This window comes from Macaca thibetana, chromosome 3 (genome assembly GCF_024542745.1).
Source record: "Macaca thibetana thibetana isolate TM-01 chromosome 3, ASM2454274v1, whole genome shotgun sequence".
In the NCBI taxonomy this organism is placed as follows: domain Eukaryota; kingdom Metazoa; phylum Chordata; class Mammalia; order Primates; family Cercopithecidae; genus Macaca; species Macaca thibetana.
In genome coordinates, this window is record NC_065580.1 from 164,139,687 (window position 1) to 164,157,463 (window position 17,777).

The 17,777-nt window shown below is 42.2% G+C and overlaps 1 protein-coding gene and 1 long non-coding RNA gene across 2 annotated transcripts; one reads left to right on the top strand and one right to left on the bottom strand.

Moving 5' to 3' along the window:
- Window positions 1–868: 868 nt before the first annotated feature.
- On the bottom strand, window positions 869–17,692 carry LOC126951675 (uncharacterized). The gene is made up of 4 exons (XR_007724584.1): window positions 17,575–17,692; window positions 11,912–11,973; window positions 11,141–11,262; window positions 869–2,879 (listed from the first exon to the last, which is right to left on the bottom strand). It is a non-coding gene; the product is annotated as an uncharacterized LOC126951675 (long non-coding RNA).
- On the top strand, window positions 5,204–8,111 carry C3H21orf62 (chromosome 3 C21orf62 homolog). Its single transcript, XM_050786002.1, has one exon. The coding sequence runs from the start codon at window positions 5,416–5,418 to the stop codon at window positions 6,073–6,075; it is 660 nt and encodes a 219-aa protein (XP_050641959.1). The 5' UTR covers window positions 5,204–5,415; the 3' UTR covers window positions 6,076–8,111.
- Window positions 17,693–17,777: the final 85 nt, after the last annotated feature.

Genomic DNA, 17,777 nt, shown 5'->3' on the forward strand with positions numbered 1-17,777 from the left:
CCACCACACCCGACTAATTTTTGTATTTTTAGCAGACAGGGTTTCCCCATGTTGGCCAGGCCAGTCTTGAACTCCTGACCTCAAATGATCTGCCTCCCTCAGCCTACCAAAGTGCCAGGATGACAGGTGTGAACCACCACGCCTGGCGGTGATTTTTATTTTTAAAGTGGAAATGCAATTAGGGGAAGACTCAAGAGAAGAAACTGTGAAAGGCTCGAGTCATAAGCTGAGGAGATGCCCTGGCAAGAAGCAGTCTCAAGTATAGATCTGAATTATGGCTCTGGGGTTAAAATCAGAAGAAAGCCAGGGCCCGGGCACCCCAAGGAACACACTGTGAAGCCAGGACTTGGAGAGGTAAGCAGGGCTATCACTCACAAATGCAGTCCCCAACGTGTGTCCCTGCAAAAATCCTTGAAGATTCTTGGGAGGTAAAAACGAGGGGCCTTCCAGTAAAGGAACCAATTTGAAATTCTGAATATATCCCACAAAGTCAGATATATATCTGCACTCTTAGAGTTCATTTTATCTAAGTGGTGCTTTGGTGTTTGCTGAGACTGAGAGGAGTAGAGTTGCAATGCTCACCCACGCTCATCCCACAGGTCTTGTGGGCACCCACTTTTCTGACTGCCTACCTGGCCCTTTTCTAATAGTACCTCCTGATTTCCCTTTGTAGAACCATCCTTCTACCTTCTCAGTCCACTGTTTGCAGTGTGGCTGATCCCATTCACTGGGTCCTGAGCTGAGCGTATGACTCAGGAGACCAGTGTATTTTTGCCTCCAATATTTATTTATTTACTTATTTGGTTATTTATTTTATTATTATTATTATTATTATTATTATTATTATTATCATCATCATCATCATTATTTGGTTGCAAAGTCTCACTCTGTTACCCAGGCTGGAGTGCAGTGGCACAATTTCTGCTCACTGCAACCTCTGCCTCCCAGGTTCAAGCGATTCTCCTGCCTCAGCCTCCCTGTTGCTGAGATTACAGGCACGTGCCACCCTGCCTGGCTAATTTTTGTATTTTTGCTAGAGACAGGGTTTCGCCATGTTGGCCAGGCTGGTCTCGAACTCCTGAGCTCAAGCGATCTGCCCGTCTTGGCCTTCCAAATTTCTGGGATTACAGGCCCGAGCCACTGCGCCCAGCCATATTTATTTATTTATTAGAGAGGGGGTCTTGTTCTGTCATCTAGGCTGGAGTGTGTAGTGATACAATCATAGCTCACTGCAGCCTCAAATGGCCTAAGATTTCAAAGCCCAGTGAAATCACAGCTCACGAGGGGTACTTGAGGGAAACTAGGGGAGGAAGGTTTAAGACACAGTCTCCAGCAGAATTGGCTGTCATGAACCCGTGGAGTAAGAATTGGGGTTAGGTCATGAGAAGAACAGGTGCCTTTTCATATCATCCCTCCCTCTGTCAGTCACCCTAGGCAAGAAGCTATCCAGAGAGACGCCGAGGCCAGGGACTGAGTGTGCTCACACACCTTGCCCTGAACCTGCACTTGTGTCCCTATTTCTGCCTGTGCTGCCATAACAGATACCACAACAGGGTGGCTTAAACAACACCGAATTCTCAGACTCAAGTGATCCTTGTGCTTCAGCCTCCCGAGTAGCTGGGACTATAGGTGCGCACCATCATGTCCAACTAATTTATTTTATTTGTAGAGATTATGTCTCATGATGTTGGCTGGGCTGGTCTTGAACTCCTGGCTTCCCACAATCCTCCTACCTTGGCCTCCCAAAGTGCTGGGGTTACAGGTATGAGCCACCACACCCAGCAGCCTGGTGCTATTTAAAAAGAGTTTTTTGTTTGTTTGTTTGTTTTCTTGAGAGGTTGCTCAGCTGATAGAAAGTAAACCTGGATCTACTAGTGACCATCTTGTCCCCAGAAGGAGTGATCTTGTCTGGGAATAAAGCCCACAAATGAGAAAGAATAACTGAAAGATGGAAAGACATTTCTGATAACCTTTTTTTTGAGTAGCTGGATCAAGCCATGCCTGAAATCCTTCCTTAATTTTCAAATAAGTGAGCAGTTTCTTTTTTTTTTTACTCAAGTCAGTCTTAATTGGATTTCTATAGCTAGCAGTTAAAAGAGTTTGAGTACACTGTCATTTGGTAAACTATGTTTTTTCATTCATTCAATGAAATTTGTTGAGTCCTTGCTATGTGCTAGGCACTGTGTGGGAAACTGAGAACATAAAGCCCAAAAACTGTTCTCTCAAGGTGTTTACCCCAGTGAAAGAGAACCTTGAACGGTACAGCCAAGTGCAGTGGCTCATGCCTATAATCCCAGCACTTTGGGAGGCCGAGGCGGGCGGATCACCCTGAGGTCAGGAGTTCAAGACCAGCCTGGCCAACATGGCAAAACCCCATTTTTACTATAAATACAAAAATTAGTCGGGCATGGTGGTGCGCGCCTGTAATCTCAGCTACTTAGGAGACTGAGACAAGAAAATTGCTGGAACCCAGGAGGCAGAGCTTGCAGTGAGCTGAGACTGTACCACTGAACTCCAGCCTGGGCAACAGATCAAGACTCCATCTCAAAAAAGAAAAAAGAAACTCATGGTAGACTGAAGGAGGAAAATATCCAACTGGCATCTCTGTGGCGGCCCCCATAAACGGGTTACCAGGGTATTTGCCCCACTCGGTGCCCTCTTAGTGAGCCTTCCCCCTGAGCATGTGTTCTTGTTCTGGCATTGGGACTTCCTGATATCCAGGAAGGACCATCCTGAGGTCCAGCCAGGGCCTTACTGTTGGGAAGTTGCTCACAAATTCTTCTGGGAACTTCTTGTCCCACATGTTCCAGCAAACCAATATCCTTTTCTCTTCTGATCTCTTTTCCTCCTCCACGGCTGCCCCTGAACAGGATTGGCACCTGAAAGAGGGAGGCAGGCACTTTTCTCAGTAAGTCTGGGCTGATGAATAGACCTCTCCCCTCTCTTTCCTTTTAAGGCTAGGGTCAGGGTGGGCCAACGGTATTGACGGCATTCCTGGTTCTGGGATGACAGGGTTACTGGGACACGAAGTCCCAGAGGCCTCCAGTGGAATCTGGGACAGCTGATTGTCTAAAATTATCTTGTAATTAATAAATTATTCACCGTTCCTCAGGACCTCAGGATGGTCCCTGCCTCCTGGACATCAGGAAGCCCAAAGACCAGAACAAGAACACATGCTCACTAAGCGGGGTAGACACACCCACATTCTAACACTGCTTAAGACTGTTAAGCCTCTTGTACAGGGAGAACTCTTGTTCTCCACGTTTCTCAAAGCTCTTTCTTTCATGACAAAATGTACCTATTAATAAATTCTTTAAGAAAATCCTGTGCCAACTTCAAAATAGACACAAAGCTCTATAAAGCGCCTTATCCAGTCCCCCACGTCGAATCTCTCTCTCTCTCTCTGCTGTGTTCTCATAGCAGCCTGTATGTTCAGTACAGCGCTTCTCAGTTCAGCCTTATTTGTCTTTTCCTTTGAGGATAAATCCTGGAGGATAGGATCCAGGTCTTTTGTATCTTTGTTTCTTCTGCTTGGCCTAAGCCAGGGCCTGGCACATGGCCTAGGCTGGGTCCTGCCCAACTCCTGCATTTGCCCCCTCCTCCCACTTCTTCCCCACTGCTACAGCCTCTCCATCCTCACATGCAGGACTGGCCTGGCTTTGGGCTCTGATGCCCAGCCCATTGGAAGCAGAAGGAATTTCGTTAGGACATAAGTTCTATGAGGACTGGGCCCTGGGTTGTCTTGTTCTGAGTTGTAACCTAATGGCTAGCAGAGGGCGTGCCACCTAGTAATCTTCCAATAAGCATTAGTTGAAGGAAGGAAGGAAGGAAGGAAGGAAAGAAGGAAGGAAGGAAGGAAGGAAAGAAGGAAGGAAGGAAGGAAGGATGGAAGGAAGGAAGGGAGGAAGGGAGGGATAAATGCATGAATACAGTCAGAATTGCTGTGAATCAATGTCTTGCCCTCTGTTCAAGTTTACGCGGCAGAACTTACTTCTATCCTCCTGGCATTCCAGTCATGGGGTTGTGGCTTGTGCCTCCTGCCTGTCTACCTGATCCCTGACATTTTTAGCTTTGATTCCTTTGGATTTCTAATTGCCCTGTGACCTCGTCTTACACCCTAATTGCTGCTTGTCTGCCTAGCCTCTTCCCTGCTGTCACCATACTCTTTGGACACATGTTGAGATCCTCAGACTGACCCTTCCATCTGTTGCTCCCTGACCCTTAGTGTAGTGGTCCTGCCAGTAGCTCTGGGCCCTCCCACTCAGAGGTCTCATGCCCAGTATCCCACCACACCCATGGAACTCAGCAAATGGAGATGGACTGAATTGTATTGTTTGGTTTCTCTCTTCAGTCATTGGGGGAATGCGATTACTTTCGTCAAACTGAAATGTGGTACGCTCTGCCATGATGTTCAGATCTCATTCCAATCACACCACAAAAGAGGACCCTGCATCTGTCATATGCCAGACACTGTAGGGCTTTTCCCCCAAAACTGGACATTGGTGTTGCTCTTTAAATGACCCATGCATCCCTACCTTATCTAGATTTTTTAGAAATTCCTATATATGGTTTTGTTTTGGAGCCCTGCAATTGACAAGATCAGTCCATAAATTTCTTCTGGCATAAGAGTAGCTAAATCAAAATAATTGTGATTAATCAGTGGGTGATTAGTCTTTTTGTTGTCTATTACCACAGTTACTTAGGTACATTAGGTAGGAGGCCCTGAAAAGGATGAATGGACCTACAAACAGATTAATACAGTGGGGATGGAAGGCATGTTTATCTACTTAGAAATTAAAGCTTACCATTAACTAAATGCTTCATTGGTATTCATGCTATGTTGTGTAATAGGTAGTGCTTGGATAGCTGAATCCAACAAAGAAGTGTTTGTCTCCTGAATTCCAGGAAGTCAGATATTGAGGGGGAGGAAAGCATATGCATGTTCAGGTGTTTGTGGGCACTTGATACTAGTAATTGGATGTTTGAAGAATGTGCTCTCTCAACTCCAAATCCCTGCCCGTAGATAGGATGCGGTAGGTCTCCTCTCTGGCATCTGCTCTGGCATTGCTCTGGCTGTGTTGTTGACATGCTGGTCTCACTGTCAGCCGACATCACTGGGAGTTTTACACCTCAGATGAGCAGAGCTCAAAGGTTTGGCTGCTGTCTCTGGATAAGGTGCTGAGAAAAGAGCTTTCCCAGTGCCTGGGCTGCAAGTATTGCCTGCGGCTCAAGAAACAGTTACTAGAACAGTGAGAAAGAAATGTTTACAACTTGTTTTTTTCTGGGGTTCCTTTTCCACAAACTGTGTATTTCAAATGAAAGGTTGTGATAAAGCTGCCTGTTTTCTTTCAGTGAGTTCCAACAAATTGGTTCACAAAGGTGGGGGATAAACACGCTGGCCCACGCTGGGCAAGCATGGCACCACCTCGCAGGCACTGTCTCCTTCTGATCAGCGCTCTGGGCATCTTTGCACTTAACTGCTTCACCAAAGGTCAGAAGAACAGCACGCTTATCTTCACAAAGGAAAACACCATTCGGAACTGCAGCTGTTCTGCGGACATCCGGGATTGTGACTACAGTTTGGCCAACCTGATGTGCAGCTGTAAAACTGTCCTGCCCCTTGCGGTGGGGCGAACCAGCTACAATGGCCATCTGACCATCTGGTTCACGGACACATCTGCACTGGGCCGCCTGCTGAACTTCACGCTGGTCGAAGACCTGAAGCTTTCCCTGTGCAGCGCCAACACTCTCCCCACTGAATACCTGGCTATCTGTGGTCTGCAGAGGCTGCGCATCAACATGGAGGCCAAGCATCCCTTCCCAGAGCAGAGCCTACTCATCCATAGTGCTGGGGACAGTGACTCCAGAGAGAAGCCCATGTGGTTACACAAAGGCTGGCAGCCATGTATGTATATCTCATTCTTAGATATGGCTCTTTTCAACAGGGACTCGTCCTTAAAATCATATAGTATTGAAAACGTTACCAGCATTGCCAACAACTTTCCTGACTTTTCTTATTTTAAAACCTTCCCAATGCCAAGCCACAAAAGCTATGTTGTCACATTTATTTACTAACATAATAACTGCGTCCAGCTGCCTGGAACTTTGGCAAATGATGGATAATTTGCAGAAGGAATCTGGAAATAAGGCCATGAGACAGGTATCCCTACCCACAACTGTGCCTCTCTCTGCAGGCTCCATTTGCAAACACAGCCACACACACCAATAACCAGCTCTCGGTTCTGCTCTGGGCCCAACTGCCAGCGCACTTTTGAAAAACAAAAGAAAAAGAAACCCGAAAACCAACTTGATTCCATCCAGGGACATGTCTTGGGAGGCAGCTAGGCTTGGTCTCTGCAACTAGGAGCCTGTAGGGAAACATCCCGTCAGAAATGGAGAAAACAATACACCCTAGAGACTGATTAGTGGAGCTCCTCCTAGGAGGTGACCCTAGAAGAAACATATCTTCTTTCAAAATACTGCCTTAATTTTTTTCTGTTTCATTTTGTGAAATTGCTTGGAATTCCTCTAAGTAGAGAATAATTGATTTCAGAGGTCTTGGGACTGTGAGTTTTATAAAATGGCCGGGCGCAGTGGCTCACACCTGTAATCCCAGCACTTTGGGAGGCCGAGGCAGGCGGATCACCTGAGGTCGGGAGTTTGAGACCAGCCTGACCAACATGGAGAAACCCTGTCTCTACTAAAAATACAAAAGAAACCAGGCATGGTGGCACATTCCTGTAATCCCAGCTACTCCGGAGGCTGGGGCAGGAGAATCACTTGGACCTGGGAGGCGGAGGTTGCAGTGAGCCAAGATTGCAACATTGCACACCAGCCTGGGCAACAAGAGCGAAACTCTATCTAAAAAAAAAAAAAAAAAAAAAAAAAAATCCACTGCAATTGTGATACAAACGTCTAAACCTGGAGTGGAATGAATTTGAAACATTATTGCATTCATGATGCCATAATGATAAGAAATAGTCCATGACTTAACAGGATGTCCTGGGGCTAATGACTTTAGATCACATACATCACTTTTTTTTTTTTCCTCTTAACCTTAACATAGAGTAACTGAAATAACCTGCAATTTCTACATTTGCTTAATTGGTGGGGGACTTAGCCATTCAGGCTAATTAGCATGAGTCCATGTCAGTGTTTAAATTAGGCCAAAACAAAGACCGAAGTATTAATTTTAATAGAAAAATGTGACCTCATTACTGACATTGTACTTCAGATAATGTTAAAGTGATAGAAAAAGATAAGGAAAGGGGGAAAAAGGAGGAGAAAGGAAAGCAAGAAAAGACAAGTGAAAAGATTAGTAATATATTCACTGTCATTAGTTACTGAAAATATAACAAATTGAATTTTAATAATTTTTATTAATAAAGTATAAAATTAAATGATGTTAGAAAGTATATGCCTCCTATAAATATCTTCCATTTGGTAGCTTTTAATAGTTTCAAAGCCCTTTCACATACGTTTTAAGTGAGTCTTTTGAGAAATACTTGTGAGTTAATGGGACTTAAATCAATAGAAAAGGAAAACTAATTTAGTTATAAATCAAGCCTGAGGTTTCAGATTTCTGGACTAAAAGTATGGTTCAGTTTGTGCTGCTGTGGGATGAAGAATGGGCAGAGAAAATCCACAGCACAGGCATGGGGATAAAAGGCATTTGGCACTTAGCTGCAGGGTTTGGGGGACAACAGGGAGTGGTGGGATGGTGGTTAAGTAAGGGTGCACGCCCCACCTGAAGCTCTATAGTGGCTCAGCTCCCACTGAGTGCTGCCATGGGAAAATCTGATGGGGCCAGATCTGATCCTTCAAGAGAATGAGGTATTCCAGGTTGTTATGTGAATTCTCACAATTTGTAAATGTGGCATGCCATTCAGCATTTTTGTCTGTTTGTTTTAATTAATATCATGTGGGTCAAACAAACTATGTCAATGGTACCTATCTGGCCTGGGGCTAGTAGCTTGTCGCCTTCAGCCAGTGGTGTGCTAATAAAAGTTTAACCACCAGCTCTCCAACAGAAAAGGGAGGTGGGCTGCTCTGCCTGTGAAGTAGCCATGCTTTCATTCCTTTACTTTCTTAATAAACTTGCTTTCACTTTACTCTATGGACTCGCCTTGAATTCTTTCTTATGTGAGATCCAAGAACCCTCTCTTGGGGTCTGGTTTAGGACTGCTTTCTGGTAACATCTTTATGGCAACTGCGAAGGGATGATACTAAGGAGACCCCTGACCCAAAGGAAATAGAACAACACTGACTGGCCGACTTTGGAGTCAAGGAAACTTTTCTTTTGAGCTATTGACAGCTTTCAACAATTGAGTAAATTATGCTCCTGTGAACAAAATGTGAAGCATGTTTGTTTCTCTCTACCTAATTTCTCCAAAATCTGGAAACTAGTTATACCGCCTTTAGTCAGAGTTATGAATGGCCCTCACCATACTGAGACTTTCTCTGACTGAACTCCTCTCTACCCTGGATCTGAGACCCTAATAGTTAGGCAGGAATATCATCGCCCCATTCAGCCTCCAGAAGTTACAAAAGATGGACCTTCATCTCTCTACAACCCTTAGGATTAAGGGTTCTCTTATAAAAGGGATGGGGGAAATGTCAGAGGCGTTTAAACCAGAGCGACTCCACCTTGTATACAGGCTGGGTAAAATAAGGCTGAGGCCTGCTGGCCTGCATTCCCAGCAGGTTAGGCATTCTTACTTACAGGATAAGATAGGAGGTCGGCACAAAATGCAGGTCATAAAGACCTTGCTGATAAAACAGGTTGCAGTAAAGAAGCCAAAACTCACCAAAAGCAAGATGGAGATGAGAGTGACCTCTGGTCACCCTCACTGCTACATTCCAAACAGTGCCATGACAGTTTACAAACACCATGGCAACATCAGGAAGTTACCCTATATGGTCTAAAAGGGGAGGAGCCCTCAGCTCTGGGAATTGCCCACCCCCACTCCTTTCCGAAAAACTCATGAATAATCCATCCCGTGTTTAGTATATAACTAAGAAATCACCATAAAAATGGGCAACCATTTGACAAATATCATACCCAAGACAAATATCATAATGTTAAATTAGATAGTATTAAAGTGGAAAACAAAGAGACTAACAATCTAATAGAAAAACAATGAAATAAGCACACAATTCACTTTAAGATGAAAACAAGTAGCCAATAACTGAACAAAAAAAAATTACCTCTACAAGAGAAATGCAATAGGAAACTAATATTTTATCCACTAGATTGGCAAAAAGTAAAGTTATTTGATATTCCATTTTGTCGTGCCTGTAGGCAAACAGTCTCTATTTAAGAGAACAAACTGGTACAATCACTTTGAGTACTATTTAGTAATGTGTCTTAAATTTTACACAAGCTAGAAAACAACAATTATATTTTTGTATATCTACATAGAGAAGCACCACACACAGAGATACACATATGTCAGTTAGTAAAAATTCATTTAGCTCTTCACTTAATATAAATGCACTTCTCTGTATGCATTCTATACTTCAATAACAATTTTTTAAAAAGAAAAGAATGAATAGTATGACTAACGTTCATGTAATTATCATCCAGAATTGACAAATATGAACATTTTGCCACATTTATTTTAAGATTTTTTTGTGAAAGAAATAAAACACTACTAGCTTTTAAAAATGCAAAGAAATTATAAACTTTAGTAGGTTTGTTGGTGGTGATAATATTGGTACAACAATTCTAAAACCACTTTATAGGATTGTGCAAAAAAGTAAATACATTGAAGTTTTTGGGGGTCCATCCAGAGTTGTAATGGTAGGAAATATGAAGTGAGGGAAGAAGCAGCCGCCTGGGATGTTGGATTGGAATTAAAGGTATCAGTGCAAACTCATGACTTACTTATTTATTTATTTATTTATTTATTTATTTATTTATTTATTTTAAATTTTTTTATTGAGACAGGGTATTGCTCTGTTGCCCAGCCTGGGGTGCAGTGGTGTGCTAATAGTTCACTGCAGTCTCAACCTCCTGGGCTCAAGCCATCCTCCCACGTCAGCCTCCCAAGTAGCTGGGACTACAGGTGCATGCCGTTATGCCTGGCTAATTTTTAAAATTATTTGTAGAGACAAAGTCTCACTACATTGTCCAGGCAGGTCTCAAACTCGTAGGATCAAGCAATCCTCCCTTATTGTGCTGGAATTACAGGTGTGAGCCAGTACACCTGACCGAACTCATGCTTTTTAAGACGTATGTCTTAGCTTTATCCTCTGAGAAAGCCTAGAAGCAATGACACCCCTGTGGCAAAGAACACACCTGATACCTAAATTGTGGTTTCTCAACATCATTCCCCACTAAAACAAACAAACAAACAAACAAACAAAAATAGGGCCTTGAAGAAATGGCTGATTCCAGGGGTCTGGAGAAACAAAAACATAAAGTGAGCTTGAAACATCTTACTGTAACAGAAAGTAAAATAAGGTCAAAAAGCTGATGGCGATGTAGCAAGAGAATACAGAAGCCATTGCAGAGAGTTTTACTGGCCAAATTAGGGACAATATAGACATCAAAATGATCAATTACAGAAATGGATTTTAGATATTGATTTGAAAACGACTCCATGAATCTGTACTGTCACTAAAAAAGTAAAAAAAAAAAAAGTAGGAAAGGAGAAGAGAAAGTCTGATTTACAGAAGAATGGCAACTAATAAATTTAGAAGGAGTAATAGAGAGTAATACCAAATAACCATTTTGCAGATACTATAGTAATCATGAATTCTGAAAAGAATCATTAATGGATGCTAAAATTATTGGTTGAAATTCTGAGGAATATTTACACAGTCTAAAAGTATCATCACTCCACAGATTACTTATTAATTACAAGCAGGACCTTTACAATGGAGAAAGGTCCATAACTGAGTGATTAAACTTACCATGGGTGACCATGGTCAATAATAATAATAACTGAATTGCACATTTTAAAATAACTAAAAGAGTGTAATTGGATTATTTGTAACACAAACGATAAATGCTTGAAGGGATGGATACCCCATGTGTCTCCATGATCACATTGCATACCTGTATCAAACTATCTCATGTACCCCACAAACATATACACCTACTATGTACCCACAGAGATTAAAAAAAAAAACTTACCATGGGACAAATTGGCACCATAAGCTGCCTGATGTGATGCACTGAGAAAGACACACTACCTAGGTAAGATTTTTGCCAAAAAATGTCAAACTTGTGTAATCCAGATCCAAATAGGGGACATTCTGGAAAAGAAAAAAACAAAAACAAAAACAACTGATGAGGACTCTTCAAGAATGTCAATGTTGGCCAGGCATGGTGGCTCACACCTGTAATCCCAGCACAAGGTGGGTGGATCACCTGAGGTCAAGAGTTCGAGACCAGCCTTGCCAACATAGCAAACATAGAGACCCTATCTCTACTAAAAATACCAAAAATTAGCCAGGCGTGGTTGTGCATGCCTGTAATCCCAGCTACCTGGGAGGCTGAGGCAGGAGAATTGCTTCAACCTGGGAGGTGAAGAGGTTGCAGTGAGCTGAGATCTCACCACTGCACTCCAGCCTGGGTGACAGAGCAAGACTCTGTCTCAAAAAAAAAAAAAAAAAAGTCAGTGTCATGAAAGTTAAAAGACAAGAAGAAAAAAGGAAAGGATAGGCTGTCCTAGAATAAAGGAGACTAAATACCCATGGCAACTAAATGCAATGCACAATCTTTACAAGATACTAGATTGGGGATAAAACAACAGCCATGAAAGACATTACTCGGATAAGTGAGGGAATTTTGAATATGAACTCGATGTTAGATAACAGTAGTATGTTAATGTAAAACTTCCTGAGTGTGATAACTGTATTATGGGTATGTAGAGAAACGCCCTTGTTCTTAGGGGATACTCACTGAAGTATTGAGGGCTGCAGTATCAGGATGTCCGCAGGCAACTTTGAAATGACTCAGCAAAGCTAAAGAGAGAAAGCAAATGTAGCAAAATATTAACAGTGATGAATCTAGCTGAAGGATATGTGGGTAATCGTTGTATTATTCTTGCTTTTATGTGTGTTGGTGTGTTGAGAGAGGGTCTTTTTCTGTCGCCCAGGAAGGAGTGCAGTAGTGCGATCACAGTTCCCTGTAACATCTAATTCCTGGACTCAAGTGATTCTTGAGTAGCTGGGACTACATGTGTGTGCCACCATACCCAGCTAATTTTTTTATTTTTAGTTTTTTTAATAGTGATGGGGTCTAGCTATGTTGCCCAAGCTAGTCTCGATCTCCTGGCCTCAAGAAATCTTCCTGCCTGGGCCTGCCAAAGTGCTGGGGATTACAGGCATGAGCCACCATGCCAGCCTCCTGCTTGTTTTTTGTTTTTTCCTCCGAGACGGAGCCTTGCTGTGTCACCCAGGCTGGAGTGCAATGGCACAATCTCAGCTCACTGCAACCTCTGCCTCCTGGGTTCAAGCAATTCTTCTGCCTCAACCTCCCGAGTAGCTGGGATTACAGGCATGCACCACCACACCTGGCTAATTTTTTTGTATTTTTAGTAGAGACAGGGTTTCACCATGTTGGGCAGACTGGTCTTGAACTCCTGGCCTCATGATCTGCCCACCTCAGCCTCCCAAAGTGCTAGGATTACAGGTGTGAGCCACCACGCCGAGCTCTGCTTGTTTTTATACATTTGAATTTTTCCAAAATACAAAGTTGGGAAAATGAATGAGGTATATTTATACATACTTAAAAGAGCTGCAAATCCCAAGCTGAAAGGAAAAAGCAAGTTATAAAACAACACATAGAGTATGATACCATTTAGTTAAAAAATACACAGAACATTACTGTAGATAAATAGATGCTGTATCTGTGTGGAAAACAGAAAACAGTCTAGGTGTTTTGAGCAGAGAATGACTAAAGCAATCAGGAAGGGAATGAACCAAAAATTAACATTTAATACCTTTTAGGATTTAAACCACATGATTAGTTTATAAGTTATTCTTATTTTCTTCTTTGTATTGTTCTGTATTTTCTGAATTTCTAAAATGTGCAAGCAGTACTTTTATAATTAGGAAAAAGTTACTTTTTAAAGTCCATTTGTAGTTTTTAACAAATTCAAAGCTGCATCTGATTCTGTTATGTAATCACAGTCTAATCTTACTGGATGTTTATTGTATGACTTTGCTGCCCTCTAGTAACACTAAACAATACAGAAAAAAAGAAACATCAATTATTCTATGTTTTATACCTAGAGGGCATGTTTATAACTGTTGTCTTCCATAATATATCTGCTTCAAATTTTTTCCAAAAGGGACAATGATGTATGAATGATACTGACCCAACAGGTACTAAGTGGGTTCTTTCAGGAAGGGTGCATAGATTGCTATTTTTGCTGTTTCATTGGTCACACTATTCTCAGATGTACAATATAAAGTGTCCATTGTGAATGTAATATAAATATCTAGTTATACTATGGTTATAGTTCTGAATAATACTCTTTCACATAGTAACACTAGAAGATAAAAAATACTGAACTGGATAAAATGATTTCAAATGCTCATTTTACATGAAATGTTTGAAGAAAAGTTTACTACAGAAGACACCTTGAAGCTGTTCATTGTAATCATCTTGCAGGAAGATGTTCTGCCTCAGCCCCCGAAGTCCCTACACATTTTCTAATGATAAAGATACTTAAACGGCCATTGGCACTGTTAGGGCTCACAATACCACAAAGCATGCCACTTTAGCATGCTGAGTACTTCCAACTACAGGAGACTGGAAAACCACAGAAGGACCTCAGAACCAGGGTCTCCCTGACCTTCTCCTGCCCTCCTGTCTCTGGCCCCTCTTTCTCTCCCAAAGCACAGGGAGAGGCTCTTTGAACTTCTCATACCTGCCTAAAGATAGATCCTCCAAAAAGAAACTCAATTGTCATGAGTCTCCTCCCCAGGAATCTCATCAATCAAGGAAGATTGACTGCATCCCAAGACAAGAGATTGAAGGTCAACACCATGCCCAGACAGACTTGGCACAGGCTCTATCACCTATTCATCTTTCCCCCAAATTATTTTCTCAACCTTGAGTTACCTATATCCTTCCCTCTCTCTCCTCTTTGACGAAGGTATATAAGCTTCTAAATTTCATTCCGTTATTGGGTACTCACTTTTTCCTATGATGCTCCTGTGCATATAATAAATTTGTGTGCCTTTTTTCCCTCTTACTCTGTCTACTGTCTATTTACTTCAGTCCTTCAGAGGGTAAAGAGAAAGGCTCAAGCCTGCAATCCCAACAGTTCGGGAGGCCAAGGTGGGCAGATTACTTGAGGTCAGGAGTTCAAGACCAGCCTGGCCAACACAGGAGCTTGTGGGGTGTGTGGATCATCTCTACTAAAAATACAAAATTTAACTGGACATAGTGGTGCATGGTTATAATCCCAGCTACTTGGGAGGCTGAGGGGGGATGATTGCTTGAACCTGGGAGGTGGAGGTTGCTGAGATCATGCCACTGCACTCCAGCCTGGGGGTAGAGCGAGACTCTGTCTCATTGCTTGAACCTGGGAAGTGGAGGTTGCAGTAAGCTGAGATCGTGCCACTGCACTCCAGACTGGGTGACAGAGTGACACTCCATCTCAAAAAACAAAAACAAAACAAAACAAAACAACAACAAAATAAGTTTTAAAAAATAAGAAAGCTTATAAAAGTTATAGTAAGCTATTTATTATTGAGGAAAGAAATATGTTTAAATACTTAGCGTAGCCTAAGTGTACAGTTGTTTATAAAATCTACAGCAGTGTACAGTAATATCCTGGGCCTTCGTATTCACTCACCACTCACTCACTGACTCACCCAGAGCAACCTCCAGTCCTGTAAGCTCCATTCCTGGTAAATGCCCTATACCATTTTTAAAGCTTTTATGCCATATTTTTACTGTATCTTTTCTATGTTTAGGTGCAGATACTTACCATTGTGTTACAATTGCTACAGTATTCAGTACAGTAACATGCTGTATAGGTTTGCAGCCTGGGAGCAATAAGCTATGCCATACAGCCTAGGTATGCAGTAGGCTATACCACTAGGTTTGTGTAAGTATGTGATGAAATTGCCTAATGGCATATTTCTCAGAATGTATCCCCATCAAGTGACACAATTGTATTGTGACTTACTTTAAAATGGCAGGTGCTCTTCCCTCTGTTCATATCCAATCACCACTTTTACACTGGGAGAAATTTTTGAAATTTCAGGCCAACAAAATAACATATTCTGCTTCTGGACCTTATTTTTGCTACCTCTACCCTAATCATTTTACTGCAAATCTTTCTCTTGGCTCAGGTGTCTGGAGGCTGACCAGGCACAATTTGAATCTTCCATAATTAGAAAAGGGAGTTCAATTTCACTAGTGAAACAGTCTGTCGGAATCAGAACTGACATCAATGCTGAACAGCCAGAATATAAAAACTGAGAGTAATATGAGTAGAATGGAAGCCAGATGTTATTAACCTTTACTATTAACTAGAAGAAAATGTTCATGTTATAGAGGATGCGCTTAGCTCCAAAACTGAGTCCTAGTTGTGCACACGTCAAATCTAATTTTAAAAATGTAAAAATTAGGCCAGGTGTGGTGGCTCATGCCTTAATCCCAGCACTTCAGAAGGCCAAAGCAGGCAGATCACGAGGTCAGAGGTTTGAGACCAGCTTGGCCAACACGGTAAAACCCCATCTCTACTAAAAATACAAAAATTAGCCGGGTGTGGTGCCGGGTGCTCGTAATCCCAGCTACTCGGGAGGCTGAGGCAGGAGAATCGCTTGAACCCGGGAGGCAGAGGTTGCAGTGAGCTGAGATCGTGCCATTGCATTCCAGCCTGGGTGAGAGGAGCAAGACTCTGTCTCAAAAAACAAAACAAAACAAAAATACAAAAATTATCCTGGCATGGTCACATATGCTTGTAATCCTAGCTACTCGAGAGGCTGAGACATGAGAATTGCTTGAACGTGGGAGGCAGAGGTTGCAGTGAGCCGAGATCATCACCGCACTCCAGTCTGGGCTATAGAGCAAGACTCCGTCTCAAACAAACAAACAAACAATAAATAAATAAATAAAATAAAAAGAAATGCTTGGAGTGCTCGGGATCTTCCGCTTCAACCTGGACTTTAACTGTTACTGAAATTTCGACAGGATGGTGTGGGCAAACAGGCATCCTAATGTTTGCTGATATAAGTACAAACTGCATAACTGCTATAAAAATAAATTTGGAAGGAGCAAAATCATAAATGCACATATTGAGATCAAGCAATTCCAATTCTATTTCATCCTCCAGATGTGACAATTTTTCAAAGCTTTTCGTTACAGCACTGATTAAGACTAGAAATAATCTAAATATCAATGTTTATGGAACTGGCTAAATAAATTATGGTATATCCCAACAATGAATCACTATGCAGCTACTAAAAACAAACAAACAAAAAAAGCCGTGCCCAGTGGCTCACACTTGTAATCCCTGCACTTTGGGAGGCCGAGGCTGGCGTATCACGAGGTCAAGAGATTGAGACCATCCTGGCCAACATGGTGAAACAGTCTCTACTAAAAATACAAAAATAAATTAGCCGGGCATGGTGGCGCGTGCCTGTAATCCCAGCTACTCGGGAGGCTGAGGTAGGAGAATCACTTGAACCCGGGAGGCGGAGGTTGCAGTGAGCCGAGATCGTGCTACTGCACTCTAGCCTGGGCTACAAGAGCGAAACTTCGTCTCAAAAAAACAAAACAAAACAAAACCTTCATATACGGATATGGGCAGATTTCCAATTTATGGTAGGCTAAAAATGCACTGTTTACACACCATCTGTGTAAAAAGGGGAACACATTAAAATATGCGTATTTATTTGCTTTTATGTTTGCAGAACATCTTTAGAGGATCATAAGAAACTGTTAACATTGACACTGAGGAAGTGAACAGTCTTCCAGACATGGGTGGATTTTTTTCACTCTACCGAATACCCTTTTAATTTTGAAACATCAAAATGAATTTGCACACACAGGTGCACGCCAGAAGGAAAAACTTCAAGTTCGGGGAGGAGACAGGGAAAGTCGGTGAGTTCAACCTCAGGAGCAATCACCCTGTGAAGGTGTGGCCATTGAGGGTTTTGTCACCCACGTCTGAGAACTGTCACAACCTTCCCCACCCCCGGCTCGGTTTTCCTTCCACTTGTTTCTGAAACTCACTAAGCTTCGGAAAGTATTTACTCAAAGAATTGCTAGCAAACTTGGCGTTCTTACGAAAACACTTTTGCTTTCTTTGTTACTGAGAGACTGGGGAGCAGGGAACATCAAGCCAGGTAACATTGTATCATAAATGAAATTCAGTATCTTTGAAGTAACATTGTATCATAACTGAAATTCAACGTCTTTGAAGTAACATTGTATCATTAAAGAAACTCAAATGTCTTTGAATTAACATTGTATCATAAAAGAAATTCAATGTCTGAGTTAACATTGTATCATAAATAAAATTCAATGTCTCTGTAAGAGTTCTGTAGCTATAAAGCTGTAGAAGTACAAAGTATTACTCAAGAGTAACTAGTGATTACCAATAGTCACACCTCCGGTCAAAGTTTGGATAGGACTATTTCACCTCCTAGACCACACTTTCCTTTCCCAAAGCCGCTTCTCTCTCTGATCCCTCCCCTCCTCCGCTTGGCCGGAGGATTCCTCACCCAACCGCTCCGCGTAAGTGCGAAGACGCACTGCAGCAGCGCAGTCTGAGGGACAACAGAGCCTACTCTTTTTTCTC

Bases quoted from the DNA above. Each gene is read 5' to 3' on its own strand.
- C3H21orf62 (XM_050786002.1), top strand. From the start codon at position 5,416: ATGGCACCACCTCGCAGGCACTGTCTCCTTCTGATCAGCGCTCTGGGC.